Below are 25,154 nucleotides of genomic sequence, written 5' to 3' on the forward strand. Positions count from 1 at the left end.
GGATCCAGGGAAACCCGGCTGCTTGGATTCAGGATTGGCTTGCCTACGGAAGACAAATGGTGGTAGTAGACTGACCTTGAGGTCAGTGACCAGCTGTGCTCTGGAGGGAACTGTTATGATACCTCTGTTCTTTGTGATGTTTGTACATGACTTGCATGAAGAAGTGGAAGGGGGGTTGATAGGTTTGCAGATGACATGAAGACTAGTGGTGTGGTGGATAGTATAGAAGGTTGTTGTGGGACATTGATAGGATGCAGAACTGGGCTGAGAAGCGGCAGATGGTGTTCAATCCAGAAAAGAGTGAAGTGATTCACTTTCTAAGATTTAATTTGAAGACAGAGTACAGGGTTAATGACAGGATTCTTAATAGTGTGCAGGAACAGAGGAATCTGGGGTCCACTTCGATAAATCCCTCAAAGTTTATATGGTAGTTAAGAAGAAGTATAGTGAGTTGGCCTTCATTATTTGGGGGATTTAGTTTAAGAGCTGTGTGGTAATGCTGCAGCTCTAAAAAAAACTCTGGGTAGACCACAGTTGGAGCCTTGTGTTGAGTTCTGGTCACTTCATTATAGGAAAACTATGGAAGCTTTAGAGATGGTGGGAGGAGATTGACCAAAATATTGCCTGAATTAGAGAGCATTGTCTTATGAGGATAGGTTAAACAAGCTAGGGCTAGGGCTTTTTACTTTGCAGCAAAGGAAGTTGAGATGTGACTTGATAGAGGCGTATGAGATGATAGGCAGCATTGATGGAGTGGACAGTTAGCGTCCCAGGGTGTAAATGGTTAATAGGAGAGGGCATAATTTTAAGGCAATTGGAGGAAAGTATTGGGGAATGTCAGAGATGTCTTTCTTCCACAGGGAGTTGTGGGTGCATAGAAAGTGTTAGTGGTTGTGGTCGAGGCAGATTCATTAGGGGTATTTAAGAAACCCTTAGATAGTCACATGGATGAAGGAAAGATGGAGGGCTACGTGGGAGGGAAGGTTTAGATTGGAGTAGGTTAAAAGATTGGCACAACATCATGGCCAAATTATCCGTAATATACGGAACTGTTCTATGTTCTATATGAAACCATCAACTTACCTCTGCCTACTTGTCCCTTTAATTATAGAGTCGCCCCTGATTTAGATGGATAAGACTCCTGCCAGAAACAGGTTATAGGAGACAAGGGATAACACCTGAATGTAGTGAAAGCAGCAATATACTCTGAACTTTCCTACGCAGCATATCATCACCACTGACAGTCAGCAGATTCACAAAGAACAAAGCTGCCAAGACTCTGTCTGTGGCAAGTAGAAAGCAAATGATAAACCATTTTACATTGTCCTCTCCAATCTTTCTTTTGTACCTGGCCACAATGGCACTGGTGGAAGAGGTGGTGGTGTTTGCGGAGACAAAGCCCCATCCCCTCCTGAAGACCACCCTCCATTGTGCTAAGTAGATTGTTTCAGAACAGATGTGGCACTTAAGATTATCAGCAACAGGAGAAAACGTACACCACGATGAACTAACCTCATGGGTTGCAGAAGGGCATACTGGGAAAGGCACCAGACTCATGCTGTTGACATCTAATTATTAGCTGAAGATGCAAATGGAAAATTGGAAAAGGCAGGAGTAGGCCATTCAGCCTCTAAAGCCTGCTCCACAACTCAATGAGATCACAGCTGAGTTTTAGCTTCAATGCCACATTCTGCATTCATTATCCCCTGACTCCCTGAAGACCCCCCCCAAAAAAACCTGCAAACTTCTTTCCTGAGTATATTCAATGACAGCTTCCTCTGCACTACTGAGTACAGCAGCGGTCCCTAACCTCCGGGCCGCGAAGCATGCAGGGGTGCAGCGGTAGCTGGAGTGCACCCAGCACATCTTTAAGAAAAAAGCCGAAATGAACAAGCTAATCAATTAGGTGCCACCCGGCACGTAAATGTTGGCCCAGATCAGAGGCGATTGCCGATTGTGTAGAGCAAGTTAAATAGGCAATCCCCTCTGATCTGTGCTGACATATACATGCCGGGCGGCACCTAATGCATGCTTCGCGGCCCGGTATCGGTCCACGGCCCGGAGGTTGGAGACCACTGATGTAGAGAGTTCCTCAGAGTTGCTACATTCTGGGTGAAAAAAATTCTTTTGTGATCCTGTATGACCCCTCATTTTGAGTCTGTAACTCCTGGTTCCAGATATATAGTTAAGGCTAAGCAGCATCTCTGATGCTACCTTTTCAAGCTCTAAGAATTTTGCATGTTTCAATGACTATGTATATACATGGTAAACAGCAAAAAGATTATGTAATAGACAGAGTGAAGTAATCTCACAACTGATAAATCAGATTAGACTCTGCAATCCCATCACAGCAGGCTAGGAATGATTGTGGGCAATTTTAGTAGCTTGTGGGAGGAGGAGGGGCCAAGAAAATCCTCATTCCAAATTATGGTAAAGCTTAGCATGTGATGGCAACAAACAAGATTTAACACTGCTGATAAAATAAAGTGACAAATGTTTTAAGTGAATAGGCATGATGATGGGGTGGAATCGGAATTGCAATCTTCACAAAAGCAGCATTTAGTCAATTCAATTCATGCCACAAAAAGCTGAAAGAACACTAGAAAATAGAAAGAAATTTCTACTTGCTTCCATTTTAAATTACTAATACCTTTTCTCATAATTGTATGCAACAAAGTCTCTATAGATTATATCTTACTGTAGTACTTCATATTTGTAGTCCAGAACAAGTCAAGCCTTTAGCAAAACTGTGAGAATACAATTACAACACTGATAGCTATTTAACAATGGAAAACTGCCCAAGTGTGTCCTGTTCACAGAAAAAAACGAACAAATCAAATCTGGGTAGCAACCAACCAATCGCTGATCAACAAAGTGATAGAATTCAAGTCTACCAATGCCCAGCCTGCTTTTCACAACACTTAGATCCAGAATTGGTCCAAATATGAATTACAGAGCTGAGGTGAGAGGACAGCCCTTGATATCAAGGCAGCATTTGACTGAAAACTCCACCGTGGACGGTCCCAAGCCCAGCTGCCTAAGGAGGAGGGTTGGGCATGGGGCCAGCATCTCCATCCCATAAAAATCCAGAGCTACAGAAACGCCAAAGACCTCATTCTGGTAGAGGAAGAATACACAAGAAGATGGGCTACACTTGGGAAAAGTTGAAAGTCTGGCCCAGGACAGGGGACTCTGGAGAGCTGCTGTTGGCTGTCCATGCTCCATCAGGGGTGATGGGCAGAAGAAGATGTATTTGACTGACTTTATCTGTGTCCTGCTAGCAATGCTCTGATACCCATACACAAGAACATCTTCAAGGAAAATTATAAACATAAGAGATTCTGCAGATGCTGGAAATCCTGAGCAATACACACAAAATGTTGGATCAGGCAGCATCCCTGGAAATGAATAAAAGTCAATGTTTTGAGCCGAGACTCTTCTTCAGGACTGGAAAGGGAGAGGGAAGATGTCAGAATAAAAAAGAGGGGAGAGGGGATGGAAGACTAGCTAGAATGTGATAGGTGAAGCCAGGCAGGTGGGAGAAGAAGGAATCTGATAGGGCAGCGGTCCCCAACCACCAGGTGGCGGACCGGTACCGGACTGCAAAGCATGTGCTACCGGGCCGCGAGGAAACGATATGATTTGGTAGTATGAGTCAGCTGCACCTTTCCACATTCCCTGTTATGCATTGTTGAGCCATTCCACACGCGAGGTCATGACCCGCACGTCATCCATGTCAGCGCGGGAAGAAGATTAACTCCTCGGGCTTGCAAATGACGGTGGTCTGAAAAGTATGTTTGACATAACATTTCTGCCGGCATTCTGGATCTAAGTCAAGACTAAATATCCTGAAATAGCCACAAAAGCACTGAAAACGTTGCTTCCATTTCCAACAAATCTCTGCAATGAATGCAACAAAAACTAAATTGCGGAATAGACTGGACATAAGGAACCCCCTTTGAGTATCGCTGTCTCCCATCACCCCTCGATGGGACCGTCTTGTTGCAGGGAAACAAGCCCAGGGCTCCCACTGATTCAGCGATATTGGTGTGTTGCAATGATTTTATATATTCTTACGGGGAAAATATCCGCTGTGTGTTTAATATCCAAACGTTACTTAAAATGTTATGATGCTATTGACTTATAAGTGACTTGTATAACCATATAACAATTACAGCACAGAAACAGGCGATCTCTGCCCTTCTAGACTGTGCCCAACGCTTACTCTCACCTAGTCCCGCTGATCTGACTCAGCCCATAACCCTCCATTCCTTTCCTGTCCATATACCTATCCAATTTTTCTTTAAATGATAATATCAAACCTGTTTCTGCCACTTCTACTGGAAACGCGTTCAACACTTACTTCAAGCTCCCCTGTCCTCCCCTGATAATTGACTTATCACTATATTCATGCGAGGAAAATATGCACTGTGTGTTTAATATTAAATTCGTTAGATAAACCCTTTTAGAAATGAAATTGAGTGTATTAGCCACTTATCACCTATATTCCAGTCGTGATTAACACCCCGCCCTGAACAGAATCGCCAAAAACAATTTGCAGAAAAAAAATCGGCAGATACACGCATGCGCACTGGTGCCTGCGCAAGACTTCATGGTTATTGTAGTTTTTCTCGGGGTAAACACAACGTATTTGACGGTACTCTTGTCCGTTGGCAACCCTACCCGGTCCCCCCCCCGCCCCCGGGTCGGCCGGTCCGCAAGAATATAGAAACATAGAAAATAGGTGCAGGAGTAGGCCATTCGGCCCTTCGAGCCTGCACCGCCATTTATTATGATCATGGCTGATCATCCAACTCAGAATCCCGCCCCAGCCTTCCCTCCATACCCCCTGACCCCCGTAGCCACAAGGGCCATATCTAACTCCCTCTTAAATATAGCCAATGAACTGGCTTCAACAGTTTCCTGTGGCAGAGAATTCCACAGATTCACCACTCTCTGTGTGAAGAAGTTTTTCCCAATCTCGGTCCTAAAAGGCTTCCCCTCTATCCTCAAACTGTGACCCCTCGTTCTGGACTTCCCCAACATCGGGAACAATCTTCCTGCATCTAGCCTGTCCAATCCCTTTAGGATCTTATACGTTTCAATCAGATCCCCCCTCAATCTTCTAAATTCCAACGAGTACAAGCCCAATTCATCCAGTCTTTCTTCATATGAAAGTCCCGCCATCCCAGGAATCAATCTGGTGAACCTTCTTTGTACTCCCTCTATGGCAAAGATGTCTTCCTCAGATTAGGGGACCAAAACTGCACACAATACTCCAGGTGTGGTCTCACCAAGGCCTTGTACAACTGCAGTAGTACCTCCCTGCTCCTGTACTCGAATCCTCTCGCTATAAATGCCAGCATACCATTCGCCTTTTTCACCGCCTGCTGTACCTGCATGCCCACTTTCAATGACTGGTGTATAATGACACCCAGGTCTCGCTGCACCTCCCCTTTTCCTAATCGGCCACAATTCAGATAATAATCTGTTTTCCTATTTTTGCCACCAAAGTGGATAACTTCACATTTATCCACATTAAATTGCATCTGCCATGAATTTGCCCACTCACCCAACCTATCCAAGTCACCCTGCATCCTCTTAGCATCCTCCTCACTGCTAACACTGCCACCCAGCTTCGTGTCATCCGCAAACTTGGAGATGCTACATTTAATTCCCTCATCCAAGTCATTAATATATATTGTAAACAACTGGGGTCCCAGCACTGAGCCTTGCGGTACCCCACTAGTCACTGCCTGCCATTCTGAAAAGGTCCCGTTTATTCCCACTCTTTGCTTCCTGTCTGCTAACCAATTCTCCACCCACACCAATACCTTACCCCCAATACCGTGTGCTTTAAGTTTGCACACTAATCTCCTGTGTGGGACCTTGTCAAAAGCCTTTTGAAAATCCAAATATACCACATCCACTGGTTCTCCCCTATCCACTCTACTAGTTACATCCTCAAAAAATTCTATGAGATTCGTCAGACATGACTTTCCTTTCACAAATCCATGCTGACTTTGTCCGATCATTTCACCGCTTTCCAAATGTGCTGTTATCACATCCTTGATAACTGACTCCAGCAGTTTCCCCACCACCAACGTTAGGCTAACCGGTCTATAATTCCCCGGTTTCTCTCTCCCTCCTTTTTTAAAAAGTGGGGTTACATTAGCCACCCTCCAATCCTCAGGAACTAGTCCAGAATCTAACGAGTTATGTAAAATTATCACTAATGCATCCACTATTTCTTGGGCTACTTCTTTAAGCACTCTAGGATGCAGACCATCTGGCCCTGGGGATTTATCTGCCTTCAATCCCTTCAATTTACCTAACACCACTTCCCTACTAACATGTATTTCGCTCAGTTCCTCCATCTCACTGGACCCTCTGTCCCTTACTATTTCTGGAAGATTATTTATGTCCTCCTTAGTGAAGACAGAACCAAAGTAATTATTCAATTGGTCTGCCATGTCCTTGCTCCCCATAATCAATTCACCTGTTTCTGTCTGCAGGGGACCTACATTTGTCTTTACCAGTCTTTTCCTTTTTACATATCTATAAAAGCTTTTACAGTCCGTTTTTATGTTCCCTGCCAGTTTTCTCTCATAATCTTTTTTCCCCTTCCTAATTAAGCCCTTTGTCCTCCTCTGCTGAACTCTGAATTTCTCCCAGTCCTCAGGTGAGCCCCTTTCTCTGGCTAATTTGTATGCTTCTTCTTTAGAATTGATACTATCCCTAATTTCTCTTGTCAGCCACGGGTGCACTACCTTCCTTGATTTATTCTTTTGCCAAACTGGGATGAACAATTGTTGTAGTTCATCCATGCAACCTTTAAATGCTTGCCATTGCATATCCACCGTCAATCCTTTAAGTGTCATTTGCCAGTCTATCTTAGCTAATTCACGTCTCATACCTTCAAAGTTACCCCTCTTTAAGTTCAGAACCTTTGTTTCTGAATTAACTATGTCACTCTCCATCTTAATGAAGAATTCCACCATATTATGGTCACTCTTACCCAAGGGGCCTCTCACGACAAGATCGCTAATTAACCCTTCCTCATTGCTCAAAACCCAGTCCAGAATAGCCTGCTCTCTAGTTGGTTCCTCGACATGTTGGTTCAAAAAACCATCCCGCATACATTCCAAGAAATCCTCTTCCTCAGCACCTTTACCAATTTGGTTCACCCAGTCTACATGTAGATTGAAGTCACCCATTATAACAGCTGTTCCTTTATTACACACATTTCTAATTTCCTGTTTAATACCATCTCCGACCTCACTACTACTGTTAGGTGGCCTGTACACAACTCCCACCAGCGTCTTCTGCCCCTTGGTGTTACGCAGCTCTACCCATATCGATTCCACATCTTCCCGGCTTATGTCCTTCCTTCCTATTGCGTTAATCTCTTCTTTAACCAGCAACGCCACCCCACCTCCCCTTCCTTCATGTCTATCCCTCCTGAATATTGAATATCCCTGAACGTTGAGCTCCCATCCCTGGTCACCCTGGAGCCATGTCTCTGTGATTCCAACTATATCATAATCATTAATAACAATCTGCACTTTCAATTCATCCACCTTATTACGAATGCTCCTTGCGTTGACACATAAAGCCTTCAGGCGCTCTTTTACAACTCTCTTAGCCCTTATACAATTATGTTGAAAAGTGGCCCTTTTTAATGCTTGCCCTGGATTTGTCGGCCTGCCACTTTTACTTTTCTCCTTTGTACTTTTTGCTTCTACCCTCACTTTACACCCCTCTGTCTCTCTGCACTGGTTCCCATCCCTCTGTTGTGAACTAACCTCCTCACGCCTAGCCTCTTTAATTTGATTCCCACCCCCCAACCATTCTAGTTTAAAGTCACCTCAGTAGCCCCCGCTAATCTCCCTGCCAGGATATTGGTCCCCCTAGGATTCAAGTGTAACCCGTCCTTTTTGTACAGGTCACGCCTGCGCCAAAAGAGGTCCCAATGATCCAAAAACTTGAATCCCTGCGCCCTGCTCCAATCCCTCAGCCACGCATTTATCCTCCACCTCATCGCATTCCTACTCTCACTGTCGCGTGGCACAGGCAGTAATCCCGAGATTACTACCTTTGCGGTCCTTTTTCTCAACTCGCTTCCTAGCTCCCTATATTCTCCCTTCAGGACCTCGCCCTTTTCCTACCTATGTCATTGGTACCTATATGTACCACGACCTCTGACTCCTCACCCTCCCACTTCAGGATATCTTGGACACGATCAGAAATATCCCGGACCCTGGCACCAGGGAGGCAAACTACCATCCGGGTCTCTGGACTGCGTCCACAGAATCGCCTATCTGACCCCCTTACTATCGAGTCCCCTATCACAACTGCCCTCCTCTTCCTTGCCCTACCCTTCTGAGCTACAGGGCCAGACTCTGTGCCAGAGGCACGGCCACTGTCGCTTCCCCCATGTAAGCTGTCCCCCCCAACAGTACTCAAACAGGAGTACCTGTTGTTAAGGGGCACAGCCACCGGGGTACTCCCCATCACCTGACTTTTCCCCTTCCCCCTCCTAACCGTGACCCACTTGTCTGCCTCCCGTGGCCCCGGCGTGACCACCTGCCTTCCACTCCTCTCTATCACATCCTCACTCTCCCTGACCAGACGAAGGTCATCGAGTTGCAGCTCCAGTTCCGTAACGCGGTCCCTTAGGAGCTGCATCTCGATGCACTTGGCGCAGATGTAGACGTCCGGGAGGCTTGGAGACTCCAGGGCCTCCCACATCCGACACCGAGAACAGCAAACTGCCCTCTCACTCATAATGCCCCTCTCCTCAAATAACAACAGAAAATGAATGTCAAACTTTCCTCGCCTCGCCCGCTTCCGCCTAAGCCCGGTGAGCCGAAGCCCTTAGGTCTTCACTCTGCTCCCAGCTCACTCCGCCGCCCGCAAACTACGCTGCCCGCTCTATGAGGCTTTGTTCCTTTTAAGTCTGCCGCGCTACACAGCCCAATGTCACACGCCTGCGCAGTCCCGCCTCTCAGAAAGCCGTTGGAGGAAAAAAAAATAACGAAAATTTCAAAAATCTCTTTCTCGGCACTCCCACTCAGACTCTCAGACTCCTTCTTCGAATCAAACCCGAAGCAGGATGTCTGCCCTTTTAAATCTGCCGCGCTGCACTGCCCGACGTCACACGCCTGCGCAGTCCCGCCTCTCAGAAAGCCATTGGAGGAAAAAAAAAACGAAAATTTCAAAAATGTCTTTCTCGGCACTCCCACTCAGACTCTCAGACTCCTTCTTCGAATTGTCAATATTAAACCAGTCTGCAGTGCAAATAAGGGGTTGGGGACCCCTGTAATAGGGGAGCAGAGTGGACCATGAGAGAAAGAAAAGGAGGGGAATTTGTGAACCAAAGGGGAAAGAATGGAGTCGAGGTGTTTAGACGCGAGTTCAGTGGAGCAGGAGCAGGCAGAGCCAATGGGCATACCCCGACAGTCAGGTTTGTGGATCTTGGGTAGGAGATAGAAACGAGCAGTCCAGATTAAGGGAAATATGAGTATAGGTGCAGTGGATTTCTCCAGAGTTGATGAGGTTAGTGGGGTCAGAAACAATTTTCTCTTGGCCCAGAATGGGGTCCTTTTCAAGCTGTAAGTAAGAGCAGGAGTCTGAGAGTTGCCGCCTGGCCTCAGCAAGATAGTGGTCAGTACGCCACACTACAACAGCACCTCCTTTGTCTGCAGGTTTGAGGTAAGGTTGAGATTGGTGTGGAGAGAGCGCAGGATAGGGCAGGTAAGGTCAGTGCATTCAGAGGGGGTGAGGTTTCAGGAGGAGAATGGAGTGCCGAAAAAATTCTGCGGCTGCTGGAAATCGAGTAACATACAAAATGCCGGAGGAACTCAGCAGGTCAGGCAGCATCTATGGAGCTAAATGAACAGTCAATGTTTCAGGCTGAGACCTTTCATCAGGACTGGAAAGGAAGGGGGGAAGAAGCCAGAATACGAAGATGGGGGAGGGGAAGGTGTACCTTTGCTCCACCCACAACAAGCAGGATTTCCCGGTGGCCAACCACTTTATTTCCAGTCCCCATTCCTACTCCAACATGCTGATCATATCCTCTTCTACTGCCATGATGAGGCCACTCTCAGGTTGGAGGAGCAACACCTCACACTCTGTCCGGGTAGCCCCCAGCTTGATGGTATGAACGTCGATATCTCTAACCTCTGGAACTTTCTTCCCCATCAATTCCCTACTCTGGCTCCTCTCTTACCTCTTTCTCTTCTCACCTACCTATCTCCTCTCCTTCCCTCACAGTCCACTCCTCTCTCCTTCTTCGGCCCTTTGCCTTTTTTGGCTATCACCTCCCAGCTTCTTACTTTATCCCCCCTCCCAAGCCCACCTAGCTTCACCTATCACCTTTTAGCATGTACTCCTTCCCCTCCCCACACCACCTAATCTGGCTTCTTCCCCTGTCCTTTTCAGTCCTGATGAAACACTAACTGATGCTGAGTTCCTCTAGCTTTTTGTAAGTGTTTGTCAAGGAAAATTATTTTTATGAAGGGTAATATTATTGTTTCACACACTCTGGGCGATTTCTTGGGTTAACTCATATTTAACAGCTGAATTACAGCGAACAGTTTGAAACAGGGATCTGCTTGCACTGATGATTTACCCTTGGCCCCAGGAATGCATTGAGATTGTCATTGTTTACCTTTTAAAGCAGAACTTGCTTGCAGTGGAAAATACTAAAACAAAATGTAATGAGAGATTTGGAAGCAGGATTGTTCTACAGTGAAGTATTTCAGTAATAACTGACAATAGCTTTTAGGAGTTATTGTTCGAATGGAAGCAGAACTAATCCTGCTAATGACTTTGGATTTATATTAAAATCAGAATAACTAATCATCTTTAAGCAAAACACTGTCAAACTTGATGTTATCTTACTTTCTATAACAATACTTGATGACAATTATAATACAATATGAACATACTCCATCATGGGAAAAAAGATTAAATTCTGGCATGTTATTTCTGCAAATATGCTTCAAATTCTTTTCAGTAAACAACTATTCAGAGTTCAAATGCAAGTACATCAATATTATGGTTAAAATGTGTGAGACCCTCATTTAAATGCACTTCAGTAGGTTTTGTGATGGTATTGGGTTCACTGTCCACAAAGCCCGGAATGCAGAAGAAGACTTTAAGCTCTATCTGATATTGGTAACTACTGGACTATAGGGAGGTATAATGTATCCACCTACTCTTCAACGATTAGCTTACTTCACGTCTAGACTCCGCTGTGAAGTCTAGCCGCCAATATCCACTGCTTAAGTAGTGATTCCCAGCACACAAAGTAGTTTAAACACATTTTATTTTTAATGATACACATTTAAATTCAGACAAATAGTTCTGAACACACATTTAACACACAGTGGATTTCTGCTGAGGAATGAATTCTATTTCTTCTGTCTGTCACCCTGTATTTCTGTCATTCTCCTTGTCATTCCCATTGCTTTGTAGTTGACATAACTTGCATGTGATCTTCCTCAGATATCTTTGTTGGGACAAAGTAATTCACACAGGTGGTCTAAAAGCTTCTGGAGACAGAGATCCCAGGACCTAGTTTAATGCTGTAAGGGCTGACTCTGAGTACACAAATGTCACAACTATTGATTGATCATATCTGTGACCATGTTTGTTTTGCTTTTAGCTAATGCAGACAAGAAGTCTCAATGTCACTTTGCTTTGCAAACCACATCACTTAACAGCCAGACATCCCCAAACCCCATACCCACACCGTGTGCCAGCAGGCAGTGCTCCATAGCAATGCTGTTTGCAAAGCTGTGTTTTTAACTTCAAACTGATTGCTGCTTGCAAGTTGTTTATGAAAAGAAGCTGAGCAAGGAATATTTGTTAGAAATTGAATTTTGTCACAAACAATTCTGATCCTTTGGAAAGTCATTCTACTAAACGAGAAAGCTGAGGTTAGCAAAAAACCCTCTTGGGTGCTGAAAACTGAATATCCATCACAGTTTAGTATCTACTCTTAAGTTTTACACTGCATCTCAGTACATGTGGCAATAATAAACCTATTTCCAATTTCCAATTTCCAATTTTCTGAATTGCTGAAATATGAATAGTCCCTTTAATTTGCAGGACCATAAATTCCAAACAGAAGGGGAATTTCAGCTCTACTAGTCTGGGCCAACTATTTAACATGTGATGCCTTCAGTCCCATTCCCCCTTCTAACCCACTGCCAATCTTTTCCTTCAAGTACTTGTCCTCTTCCTTTTTAAAAGTTATTTTGGATTCTTGTTTTGGTGAGTCATGCCAGATGAACAAACCTCTGCATAAAATCTCAGTTTTCCTTTGTTCTTTAGTTGAGCTCTGGTTACTAACTCATTGACCAGACCTATTTGTTTATTCTTAAACTGGGATGAATTGGGCCATAATGCATACCATGGGAACAATTTAGTGTGCAGAGGGTGCATTTTTTTTGTTTGAGACTAATCCTCCTCCTGCTTGGACTATAATAAACCACCAGCACAGTAGAGTAATAGAAATTAATGCACCAAATCAAAGAAAATTTCCTCATTTAATTTTAAGCTAAATGTCAATGCTTTTGTCCAATAACTAGCTACATATATTTGTATATTTCCAACAGTCAGTATCTAATAACCAATATCATTGTACTTTATGCTATTGCAACTTCTAATCACAGTTTTTTTAAAAATACACACAGTGGTCACTTTATTAGGTATACTTGATAATCAGCCAATCATACAGCAGGAACTCAATGCATAAAAGCACACAGACATGGTCAAGAGGTTCAGTTGTTGTTCAGGCCAAACATCAGAATAGGGAAGAAATGTGATCTAAGTGACTTTGACCATGGAATGATTGTTGGTGCCAGTCAGGGAATATTTCAGAAACTGCTGATCTCCTGGGATTTTCATGCACAAGTCTCTAGAGTTTACAGAGAATGGTGCAAACCTGTCCCCACAAAAAAAAACAAACAATAAACAGCCAGTAAGTCCCAGTTTTTGTTGAAGTGGCCTTGATAATGAGAGAGGTCAGAGGAGAATGGCCAGACTGGTTCAAGCTGACAGGAAGGCAACAGTAACTCAAATAACCACACATTACAACAGTCATGTGCAGAAGAAATCTCTGAATGCACAACATGTTGAACTTTGAAGTGGATGGCAGAAGACCATAAACACATACTCAGCAGCCACTTTATTAGATACAGGAGATACCTAATAAAGTGGCCACTGAGTGTACATCAGCAAACAGTAACACTGAATTGAAGCCTTTGAAGAAATTGTTTCCTTAAAACTCTTGCCGTTATTTAAATGGAGACATTGACCATTAACGAAACAGGAATTTCATAATACATGTTACTGTATAATATAATTTAAAAATTTCTCTGTAATGATTCTTAATGTTTTGAATATGTCATCTTAATTTGATTGAAGTATAACACAAAATACATTTTAAAATCTGAATTTAATTAGTCTTATTACAATTGTGGTCTTAAGTTCTATTTTGAGGAGTTCATGGTGAATAGAATTTTGTTTGGCAAGGTCACTTGCTTTCAATCACTGTAAATCCTATTCTGTTTCCTAAATTCTTGCTATAATTCAATTTTCTTCCTTGCTCCCAATACCCAAGACCTTCATCTTGTCAAGTAGCTACCCATGAGTGATCTTCACAAGTCCACATAAAACACACATTGTAAAGCAACATAACTATGCGCGACTAAACTTGACCCCATAAAAATGAAAGGGGAGAATGATGAGCTAGCATCCACTGATTTGAATGCAGACAGCACACCAACCTCCCGTTGTTTTCTCTAAGTTTAGCATCCAGTCGGCGCCAACAATGGTGTTTAATACTTGGACTATAGCCAGCTCACAAACTATATTATTACTGAGCATCAGTTAAAGTTTAAACCTGGACTACAGTTTGTAGCGTGTGCTGACAGATGATCCAAATGTGAATTTAACCTGGAGAACTGAAGATTGAGTGAGGGACCAAGTCTCATTGTGTTCTATTATTGCAGAGGTGCAGCTACTGTGAAACAGGAAAGACGTCCTACATTTGCAGAGAGTCAGAAGGCCCTCGAGATACATGAATACAAAGAATGGAAGAAGCTGTCTAAAGTCAATACTAGGAATCAAAGCATGGATCTGGATAGTGTGTCGTTTGGGTGAGGCTATTAGGATAAAGTACACTGAGGCTAAGCAGAAAGAGAACAGGCATGTTTAGTAGTGGTGGATGATTCTTTTCTAAGGTCTCAGCTAGTGGCAAAACTTAAACCATTGAATATGACTACTTTAATACAAAATCCCGTTTATCAGAGCACACATTCCATTTATCCCACATTTTCTTCTGGATTACAAGCTGTATTGTGCAAATGTGCAGCTTCTGTTTTTTTTCTTGCACAAACTAAAACACAGCCATTTATCCCTTTCTCCATTCAGGTAAGCAAGCAGTGCATCCTGGCAAGATAACACAAGAAGATTTTGTGATAATGAAGATACTGTTACTTGTATTTGTCTGCAAACACCATGAAATGACCCCATCAGAGAAGATCCCTGTCTGATATTCTTGTTTACTTTCTGCATGTTTAATTCTGTATGACCTTAATTGCTTTGTAGAGAATCCTTCAAAACAGCAAAAGTCATTGGCCCCATTCTCCGCCATTTTTTTGTCAACTCCTGCAACTTGAAATAACAATAGAAAGTACCAAACATTTATGGTATATTCTGGATATTGGCACAACTCTTCATCAACCAGCAGCAGCCCATTGCCTTGTTTGATCTACTTTAAAGCTTGATAGTTAATCAGATGTGCAATATTAAGAGAAATGTAGCTTGAGTATTGAGCTCTGATGAAGCAGAGCTACATCCTAACAGCAGTGCATGCTTCAAGATGTTATAATCTAACTGCTCTCTATGTTTCTGGTGATCTAGCACCATCTAACTTTGCTAATTAAAGCACCCAATGTGATACGCTTTATAAATTTGTGTACATTATAAGCAGCATTTTGAATATTTTGTTCTGAAGGGAATCAAGGTGTATGGGGTCAGATTAGGAAGGTGACATTGATGTTAGCCATAATCTAACTGAATGATTGAGTAACCAAATGATCATTTTCTAATGCTCTTTTCTCTGAAAGCACACATTGTACTAAGAGTTCCAATTTCTCACTGATATTAACAGGATAAGTCTACACTAATTCCTGTACAAGAGCGATGTTCTTACCTGTTGCTTTGTCAGGATTATTGCACATAAAGCACCGCCACATTCCTACTTCCTCACTATAGCCGAACAGATCAAAAAATCTCACTTCCGCAAGGTGCATCTGCAGACTGTCCAAATCCTATTCAGATAACATTAGACGTTATAATGTTTCTTCTTCTACCTAGAAAGATATTATACTCGTTTTGGATATTTATTCTTGTACTTTCCAGTAAACCATTCAAAGTTTCATCGTGACCTAGAGACATAGTTACAATCATATCAACAACTCCTATTCATACAGCAACCTTCATGATCCCAGCTCATCTCAAAAAGCTTAATGGACAATGATTTTTTTTAATAAATGGTGACAGATGCAATACAGCAACATGGCCACTGATTTTTATATCAGTTGTATATGATCTGTTCATCAATTAGCATATTGCTCAACATCAATGTGAAATTACTAGATAACTTCAATGTGAATTCGGGAGGAGAAGATGGCGGCGCGCCTGCGTGTGCGCAGCCCTCTGGTGAAAAATGACGTCGTATCTGTTAAATAGGGGCCGTGGACAATTCTGATTTGATGGAGAATGGACGTGAAAGCACAGAGGAATATCCAGAGAAATTTCGGAAATGCCCGTTCGCTGCTGTCATTACTGTGTGGTCGGGAATCTTTCGGAGGGTAGGCCTCAAAATCCCCGACCTTGCCTGCTTTTGGCGACCAAGATTGAGGTCGAATCGTTTGGACAGAGATGGCGCTCAGTACTTGGTGTCGTACAGCTGATCAGAGTTCGAAGTTTTCGGATGACTCAGAGTCGGATTGTGGTCAGCATGGCAGGGAGAGTTTTTCTTCCTTCTCCCGTCTGCGTGAGATGTGGGACATTTGTGAAACTTTGAACTTTACTGTGCTCATGGAATTCATCAAGTTATGGTATTGTTGCACTGTTGTAACCATATGTTATAATTATGTGGTTTTTGTCTGTTTTTTCAGTCTTGGTCTGTCCTGTGTTTTGTGATATCACACCGGAGGAAATAATGTATCATTTCTTCATGCATGCATTACTAAATGACAATAAAAGAGGAGTACGTGTCTTCATAATCATAATAATCATAACTTCATTCAGTGATCGTTGAGGGAAAGATATTAATCAGGTACTATGGAGAAGAACTTAGCCCTACGTGAATTAGACTAGAATTTTTTTGCATCCACCTAAGGGAATATCAGAAGTGAAAGCAGAATTCCTCAGAAAAGCACTAGGTTGCCACCTAGATTCTGTGCATTTGCCTTTTCTGAATTATGTCTCTGGAGTCCATAACAAAAAGTAAAAGGATTATAAATGCAGCTGCTGGAAATGAGAAATAAAAGTGGAAAAGGTTGGAAAAACTCAGCAGGTCAGGCAACATCAGACAGAAAAAAGTTTCTGTCATGAAGAAGGATTTCAGCCCGAAAGATCAACTACACTTCATTCCATAGATGCTGCCTGACCTGCTGAGTTCCTCCAGCATTTTGTATGCGATGCTCTGGGTTTCTTGTGTTTGGAAGCAACATTATGCGTTAAGTTGATCACATTTTATCAGAGACTTTTGATTCAGATTGTAGAGCTCTGGTTGTGTGCCATCATATTCTGCAATAATAAGTATTATAACAAATTTGCAAAAAGCACTTAAGCACAACATATTAAAATATGGATATATTTAATTTTTCACCAGTCATGTTTTAATACTGGTGCATCAGACTCTACTACAAAAAGATGCTGCATTCAACACTGGATGCTATCGTTCTGGAACGTACTGACGTGTTTTTTTGTAGAATAGGATCACTCACCTTCATGCAAAATCAGAATCAGATATATTATCACTGACATACGTCATGAAATTTGTTATTTAGTGGTACAGTGCAAGACATAAAATATAAGTTCTAAGACAGATATATGTGTGTGTGTGTGTGTGTGTGTGTATATGTATGTGTGTGTGTCTGTGTGTGTGTATGTGTCTGTGTGTTGTGTGTCTGTGTGTGTTGTGTGTGTGTGTTGTGAGTGTGTATGTGTGTGCGTGTATGTGTGTGTGTCTGTGTGTGTCTGTGTGTGAGTTGTGTGTGGGTATATGTGTGTGTATATGTGTGAGTATGTGTGTCTGTGTGCGTGTGTGTTTGTGTATTTGTGTGTGTGTCTGTGTGTGTGTGTTGTGTGTGTCTGTGTGTGTTTATGTGTGCGTGTGTGTTGTGTGTGTGTAGATGTATATGTCTGTGTGTGGGTGTATGTGTGTGTGTGTCTGTGTGTGGGTGTATGTGTGTGTGTATCTGTCTGTGTGTGTATGTTGTATGTTGTATCTGTATGTATGTGTGTGTGTTGTGTGTGTATGTGTGTGTCTGTGTGTGTAGGTGTGTCTGTGCGTGTGTGTGTATATGTATGTGTATCTGTGTGTGTGTGTGTGTGTGTGTGTGCGTATTTGCGTGCGTGTCTGTGTGTGTGTGCGTGTGTGCATGTATGTGTTTATGTGTGTGTGTGTGTGGTAAATAAAGAGTGCAAATTGGGAGCAAAAATACTGTTCGTGGGTTCATTAGCAGTTCAGAAATCTGATGGTGGAGAAGTTGCTCCTAAATTGTTGAGTGTGTGTCTTCATGCTCATATATCTTTCCACTGATGGTAGTAATGAGAAGAGGGTATGTTCTGAGTGTGAGACTTGTTATTGTATTCTAAGTTATATTTGAACAGAAAATTGCCATTGACAGCAATGAACTGGGGTTCCGTCAGCTGAGCAGTGCGTACAACATGTCGGAGGGACTTTACAGATCAGACAGCATCGATAGAGGGAAATTAACAGTCAATTCTGGTCTCTGCCCACTTCCTTTCCAGTTCTGATGAAGAGACTTGGCCTGAAATGTTAACTGTTCAGTTCCTTTCATAGGTTTTGCCTGATCTGCTGAGATCTCCCAGCACCTTGTGTGTGTTGCTCCAGATTTCCTGCATCCGCAGCATCTCTTGTGTTTCCATCACTTGAGACCCAGTAATTCATGGATGGCTTTGTGGCACGTATGGGATGTAGAGTGGAGACCTGGATCCTGCATGGTCCATCCATGGTGCCACGGTGAGTGTGGGTGGAAGATCAGACTGAGCAGAATATTTTTAAATAATCTGAATATTTTTATATTTGATATAATTCTAGTTGTTTCTAGAGCTCTTGTTCACACTACTGTTGACCATCAGATAAGCTAAACTAGGGGTGGCGAAGGCTATTGGTATCATGGCAGAAGTTCTGTTTCTTTACTGTATTTAAATTGGACTTATCTTGGGAAATAATTTTATTTGGCACTTAATAAAGATGACAACCTTTTAATACTGGGAGGCCCTGCTGATTTGCAATTAATTTGAACCCGAATAACAGTAGTAACTGTGTACCAAGATAAGCAGGTTATGCAATAGGCAACATGGTCACAGTTTGTTTTTCATGCAAAAAAGCAAAGGGATAGATAAGTTTCTATGGGTGTCATAGGCCTGACATCAGACACTCCCAAAAATGTATCAACCAAATCAGGGTAACTACTGTTAGAATGGCATTCGTAAGATTGCCCATTTAGTTAAAGTGATTACAATTCAATTGTGGCATCTCATGACATTATTGTTGGTAGTCAATCACCAATAGGCACAACGTGCAGAGTTTAAATGGCTGTTTGCAGGTTCGTTCTCCACCATGTATCCAGACTGCCACACACCTGCTTGTGAGTTTCACGTTGGAGGATCATGAGCGAAAGCAAGACCTGCGCGAAGGTGGGAAGTATTGAAAGGAGTAAGTTTTGTTGAATGCGATTTTTCAATAGGAAGTTAGGTTTACGGGGCATGGCTATTGTAAGAGCAGCCATAGTATGAGTAGCTAGTGCTAGATGCAGTCAATTAGATGGGTTGAAATGTGCTTACTTTAATGTAAGAAGTATAAGGAACAAGGGTGATGAAGTTAAGAGCATGGATCAGTACTTGGAATTACAATGTTGTGACCATTACAGCAACTTGGCTGTCACAAGGGCGAGAATGGCTGCTGGATGTTCTGAAGTTTAGATGTCTCGAAGGGAACGGTGGGGAGTGGGAAGGTAAGAGGTGGGGGCGTGGCATTGCTGATCAGGGATAGTATCACAGTCGCACAAGGGAGGATGTTGTGGAGGAATTGTCTACTGAGTCAGTGTGGGTGGCAGCTAGCAACAGAAAGTGAGTAATCACTCTACTGGCAGTATTTTATTGCCTCCCCCCAATGGCAACAGGGTTGTAAGATTAGCAGGCAGAGTTTGGAAAATTACAAAAATAGCAGTTGTTGTCATGGATAACTTTCACTTCCCTAATACTTATTGGCACCTCTTTGGTGCAAAAGGTTTAAATGCAGCAGCATTTGTAAGGTGTGGATTCCTGACACGATAAGTAGGCAAGCCGACTGGAGGAGAGACCATACTGGATCTAGTACTAGAGAATGAATCTCGTCTTGTGACAACTCTCAATGGGCGAGCATTTTGGGAACAATGACCACAACTATTTGACCTTTAGTATAGCCTTGGAGAACAATAGGAGCAGACAATATGATGAAGTATTTAACTGGAGGGGGAAATAATTATGAAGCTATTAGGCAGGAGCAGATGTTCTCTGGGAAGGGTATAATGGAAATGTGGAGGCTGTTTAGAGAGCACTTGCTGGGCATTCTGGTTGGTTTTGTCCCACAGAGGCAGAGAAAGGATGGTAGGGTGAAGGAACTATGGTTGACAAGTGATGTGTGAACCATGGCAGTCAAGAGAAAGAAAGAAGCATAATTAAGGTTTAAGAGGGAAAGGATCAAACAGGGCTTTTGAGAATGAGTACATAGTCAGAAAGGAGATTAAGAATAAACATGAGAAGACCTTGGCAAGTAGAATTAGGGAAAACCCTTAATCATTCTACTAGTATATGTGAAATACAAGATGACTAGAGTGAGGGTAGGTCTGATTAGGGATAAAAGAGGGAGCTTTTCTGGAGGAGGTCCTTAATGAATACTTTGCTTCAGTATTCACCATAAGAGGGACCTTGATGAATATGAGGTCAGCATAGAACAGGCTAATGTTCTGAAACATGTCATAGTAGAGAAAGAAGGTGTGGGAAGTTCTGAGAAATATTAGGTAAGTCCATTGGGTCGGACTGGGAATATCTCAGGTTACTATGGGAAGTAAGGAAAGAGATTGCTGTGTGGTTGCAATAATCTTTATGTTCTCACTGGCTATAGTAGCATTCCATAAAAATGGAGGGTGGCAAATATTATTCCTTTGTTCATGAAAGCAACAGGGATAATCCTGGGAATTATAGACCAGTGAGTCTTACATCAGTGGGTGGGAAAATTATTGCACAGGATTCTTAGAGACAGGATTTATGAGCACACTTAGTTTGATTAGAGATAGTCAGCATGGCTCTGTGAGGAGCAGGTCATGCCTCGTCAGCCTGATTGACTTTTTCAAGGAACTGACAAAGCAAAGTGAAGTGGTGTATATGGATTTTGGTAAGACATTTACGAAGGTGCCCTATGGTAGACTCACTCAGAAAGTCAGGAGGAATGTGATCCAGGAAAAACTGGCTGCGTGAATTCAGAATTAATTTGCCCACGAAAGCAGAAGGTGGAAGTAGCTGGGGTGTATTCTGCCTGGTGGCCTTTAATTTTTGTTGTTCCACAGGGATCTGTTCTGGGACTGCTGTCATTCAGTGTTACAGAGGTGGGCTGAGAAGAGGCAGATGGAATCAAATTTAGATAAATGTGAAGTGAAAGACTTTGAAAGGTTTAACTTGATGGCAGAGTACAAGGTTAATGGCACGATTCTTAACAGTGCGGAGGAACAGAGGGATCTCGGGATTGAACTCCATAGATCCCTCAAAGTTGCCACGCAAATTCATAGCATGAGTCAGAATGTGTATGGTGTATTGGCCTTCATTAATTGGAGGATCAAGGTAATGTTGCAGGTCTGTAAAACACTGGTCAGACCACACTTAGCATATTGTGTCCGGTTTTGGTCACCTCATTATAGGAATGATGTGGAAACTTTAGACAGTATGCAAAGGCGATTTAACATGGTGCTGCCTGGATTAGAAATCATGTCCTATGCGGATAGGTAGAGAGGAAGCTTTATAGAGAGATAAGATGATAAGATGTAATGACAGAGTGGACAGCTAGTGCCCTTTTCTGAAGGTGGCACTGGCCAATATGAGAGGCCAGTAGGACTTTTACAGAGAGTGGTAAGTGCATGGAATACACTGTGTAAAAGCATGTACATTAGGGATATTTAATTGTCTCTTGGATAGACACATGGATAACATGAAAAAAATGTGTGAGGAAAGGGCTAAGTTGATCTTGGAGTAGGTTAAGATGTAGGCAAAACATTGTGGTCCGAAGGGCTTGTATATGCTGTACTGTTCTATAATCTATCTCTGCCAAAATTGTTTCTCTTGAAGAACAGAATGGTAATCTATGCGCGGAACCAAAAGTGATGGGGACATCTTAAGTGGAATTTTTTGTATCTGTATTTACTCAGGAGATGGACACAGAGTCTATAGAAGTGAAGCAAAGCATCAGTGAGGTCATGGACCCTAAAAATATCCCAGAAGAAGAGGTGTTTACTGTATTGAGGCAAATCAGAGTAGACAAATCCTCAGGACCTGACAATGTGTTCCCTCGGACCCTGTGGGAGGCAACTGAAAAAATTGCAGGGGCCGTAGCAGAGATATTTAAATATTCTTAGTGACAAGTGAGATACCAGTGATTTGGAGCATAGCTCATGTTGCTCCGCTGATTAAGAATGGCTCTAAGAATAAACCAGGAAATAATAGGCTAGTGAGCTTGACATCAGTAGTGGGAAAGTTATTGGAAGGTACACTAAGAGACTGGCTATGAGTATTTGGATAGACAGGGGTTGATTAGGGATAGTCAACATGGAAGATCATGTCTAACCAATCTTATAGAGTTTTTCGAGGATGTTACCAGGAAAGTTGATGAAATGAATGTTGTCTACATGGACTTTAGCAAGACATTTAACAAGGTCCCGCATAGGAGGTTAGTTAAGAAGGTTCAGTCACTTGGCATTCAGGATGAGGTAGAAATTTGGATTAGAGTTTGGCTTTGAGAGAGAAGACAGAGAGTGGTAGTAGATAGTTGCCTCTCTGACTGTGACTAGTGGAGTGCGGCAGGGATTGGTGCTGGGTTCATTGTTGTTTGTCATCTACATTAATGTTCTGGTTAACTGGTTCAGCAAATGTGCAGATGACACCGAGATAGTGGATGTAGTAGATAGTGAGGAAGACTATTAAAGCTTGCCGCAGGATCTGGACCAGCTGCAGTCTTGATGAAGGGTCTTGGCTCACAACGTTGACAGTTCACTCTTTTCCATAGATGCTCTCTAGCCCGCTGAGTTCCTCTAGCATTTTGTATGTGTTGCTTGGATTTCCAGTGTCAGCAGATTTTCTCTTGTTTGAGATGGAATTTAATGCAGACAAGTGTGAGGTGTTGCACTTAGAGAGTACCAGCCAGGGTAGGTCTTACACAGTGAGCGGGTAGGGCACTGAGGAGTGTGGTAGAACAAAGAGATGTGGGAATACAGGTCCATAATTCATTGAAAGTAGCATCACACATTGATAGGGTTGTTTAGAAAGCTCTTGGCACATTGGCTTTCAAAGATTATAGCACTGCGTAGAGGAGTTAGGAGGTCATGTTGATGTTGTATGAAACATTGGTAAGACTAATTTGGAGTATTATGCACAGTTTTGGTCACCTACCTACAGGAAAGATATAAATATGATTGAAAGAGGACAAAGAAAATTTATAAGGATGTCGTTGGGACTGAATGATCTGAGTGATAAGGAAAGATTGAATAGTTCAGGACTTTATTCTCCAAAACGTATTAGTTTCAGTGGAGAGTTGATAGAGGTATACAAAATTATGAGGGGTATAGATAGGGTAAATACATGCAGGCTTTTTCAACTAAGGTTTGGTGAGATTACAACTAGAGGTCATGGGTTAAGGCTGAAAGGTGAAATGTTTAAGGGGAATATAAGGGGAAAATTCTTCACTCAGAGTGGTGAGAGGTTTGAATAAGCTGCCAGTGCAAGTGGTGTAAGTAATTTCAATTTCAATGGTCAAGTGAAGTTACGATAGGTAAATGGATGGGAGGGATATGGAGGTCTATGTTCCTGGTGCAGCTTGATGGGACTAGGCAGTTTAATTGGTTAGGCAAGGACTGGATGGGCCAAATAGCCTGTTTCTGTGCTGTAGTTTTCTATGACTCATTGATCTGTGGATAGAGCCACCTTGGTCCATCATGTTGTCCTCTGGCAGCTTGTTAGCTTACTCTTGGCTAAGAAATTTCAAAAAATTATCCACATTGGTTCTAATGCTTCTACTTAGTAATATCTTTCCATATGAATTGTTCTGCTCTTACTCCAGTGTGCTCCTTTTATCCGCTGGTGCCACTCAGTCTGCTGTTCCAGTTGTTTTTGGCACATAAAGACTATAATAACTATTTATTTGTTCTCCTGTTTGCAGGTGAATGCATTTTCTGAAAAATCACCTTGAATATCTGATTAATGCTGATGTTTTGGGCTTGTTATATCTTCCATCAAAATATTTGATCCTATCTGAAGAGCTTTAGGGATTCAGTGTAGAGGATGGGTATACTCTGAAAAACTGTTAGTTATCTCTGAAAGCAACTTGTACTTACAAATATAACATGTCGGTGATTTAAATTATTTTTGTATAATGGATTGTTCAAAATTTTATGCATGCCTATGTATGTATGCCATGAAAAAATTCAACTGTTTGGTTATTCAGAATTAGAATTTCTCTTTCCTGCACTGGGAATCCTGCTGGTATTTGATATTAAGGAACTGGCTGATAAAGCACCCTAGAGATAATATTGATGTAATCCAATAATAACCCTTCACTGATTCATCTGGAATTGTTTTAGTCTCTGGCGTAAATTCAAGAACAATATTGGGAAAGTACATTACAAAGTCAATAGAGACCAGAAATTACCTTCTACTTAAAAATGGTTATTTGTCTATAAAAACATTTTTGAGTAAGAATGACGTTATTTTAAAATAAAAGGTACCAACATCTTACTTTCTAAGTTGTATAGAATGATCATTGTTTATTTTGATAAGTACTACCGAAGAAATTGCTTTTTAATTCAAGTAATTATTACTTATGCACATTTTTAAAAAAAAAACAATGAGAATTCAGAATCGATAAAAAACCTCTTTAATCAGTTCAGTCAATATTATTTAAATCTAAATAACTATTGACAAATAGGCAATTTATAATCTTTAACTGAAAACTACTGAAATATTCAGACTTTGGCTTAACATGGACATGTCATCCCCAAGTTCCTTGTTTCAGGTTGTTAGGTCCCAAGCCCAAGTTTTGCTCTTGGACAGCAGAAGAATTGTCCGAACTTGGATCTTCCTGACCCCCATGTTCTTTCCTTAAAGATGTGATAGGTTACACCTTTTCAGGAGATGGGTTATCCTGGATATTCCTGTAGGTAAGATAATGACGGGGGAGCCCTGTGTAGAGTAAGTTTTCGGAAGTGAAGAATTGCAAAGATGACAACTGGGAAAATGGATCAAGATATCGCAGGTGGAATTCATCTGGGAATGTGGGCCATGAAATTTAACTCTGACAAGTGTGTGCTGTTTCATTTTAGGAAGTTAAAGCAGACTAGAGCTTGTCAGCAGAGGGTAGGGCCCTGGAGAGTTGTAGAGCAGAGGCACCTAGGAGCAGAAGTGCAGTGTTCTCTGAAAATGACAACATACAATAGGTAGACAGGTTGGTAAGTAATGCCATTGGCATGCTTGCATTCGTCTTCATCTGTCAGGATATTGAGTACAAAAGCTGGTACACCATGTTAGCTGTACAAGATGTTGGAAAGAATACACTTAGGAGCACTGTCTGCAGC

At 42.2% G+C, this 25,154-nt stretch overlaps 1 protein-coding gene across 11 annotated transcripts in view; it reads right to left on the reverse strand.

The window, feature by feature from the left end:
* The window catches only part of veph1 (ventricular zone expressed PH domain-containing 1), a 247,776-nt gene that overhangs the window by 16,166 nt on the left and 206,456 nt on the right, over positions 1 to 25,154 (reverse strand). For 9 of the 11 annotated variants that reach the window (XM_063045816.1, XM_063045817.1, XM_063045810.1 and 6 more), the window contains one exon: positions 15,233 to 15,350. In XM_063045816.1, the coding sequence (XP_062901886.1) occupies positions 15,233 to 15,350 (118 nt within the window). Of the gene's footprint in view, positions 1 to 15,232; positions 15,351 to 18,830; positions 18,969 to 24,583; positions 24,735 to 25,154 lie in introns of those variants that run through there. The other 2 variants (XM_063045821.1, XM_063045822.1) reach the window with 2 other exon arrangements.

Source organism: Mobula hypostoma, chromosome 4 (genome assembly GCF_963921235.1).
Source record: "Mobula hypostoma chromosome 4, sMobHyp1.1, whole genome shotgun sequence".
Classification (NCBI taxonomy): Eukaryota; Metazoa; Chordata; class Chondrichthyes; order Myliobatiformes; family Myliobatidae; genus Mobula; species Mobula hypostoma.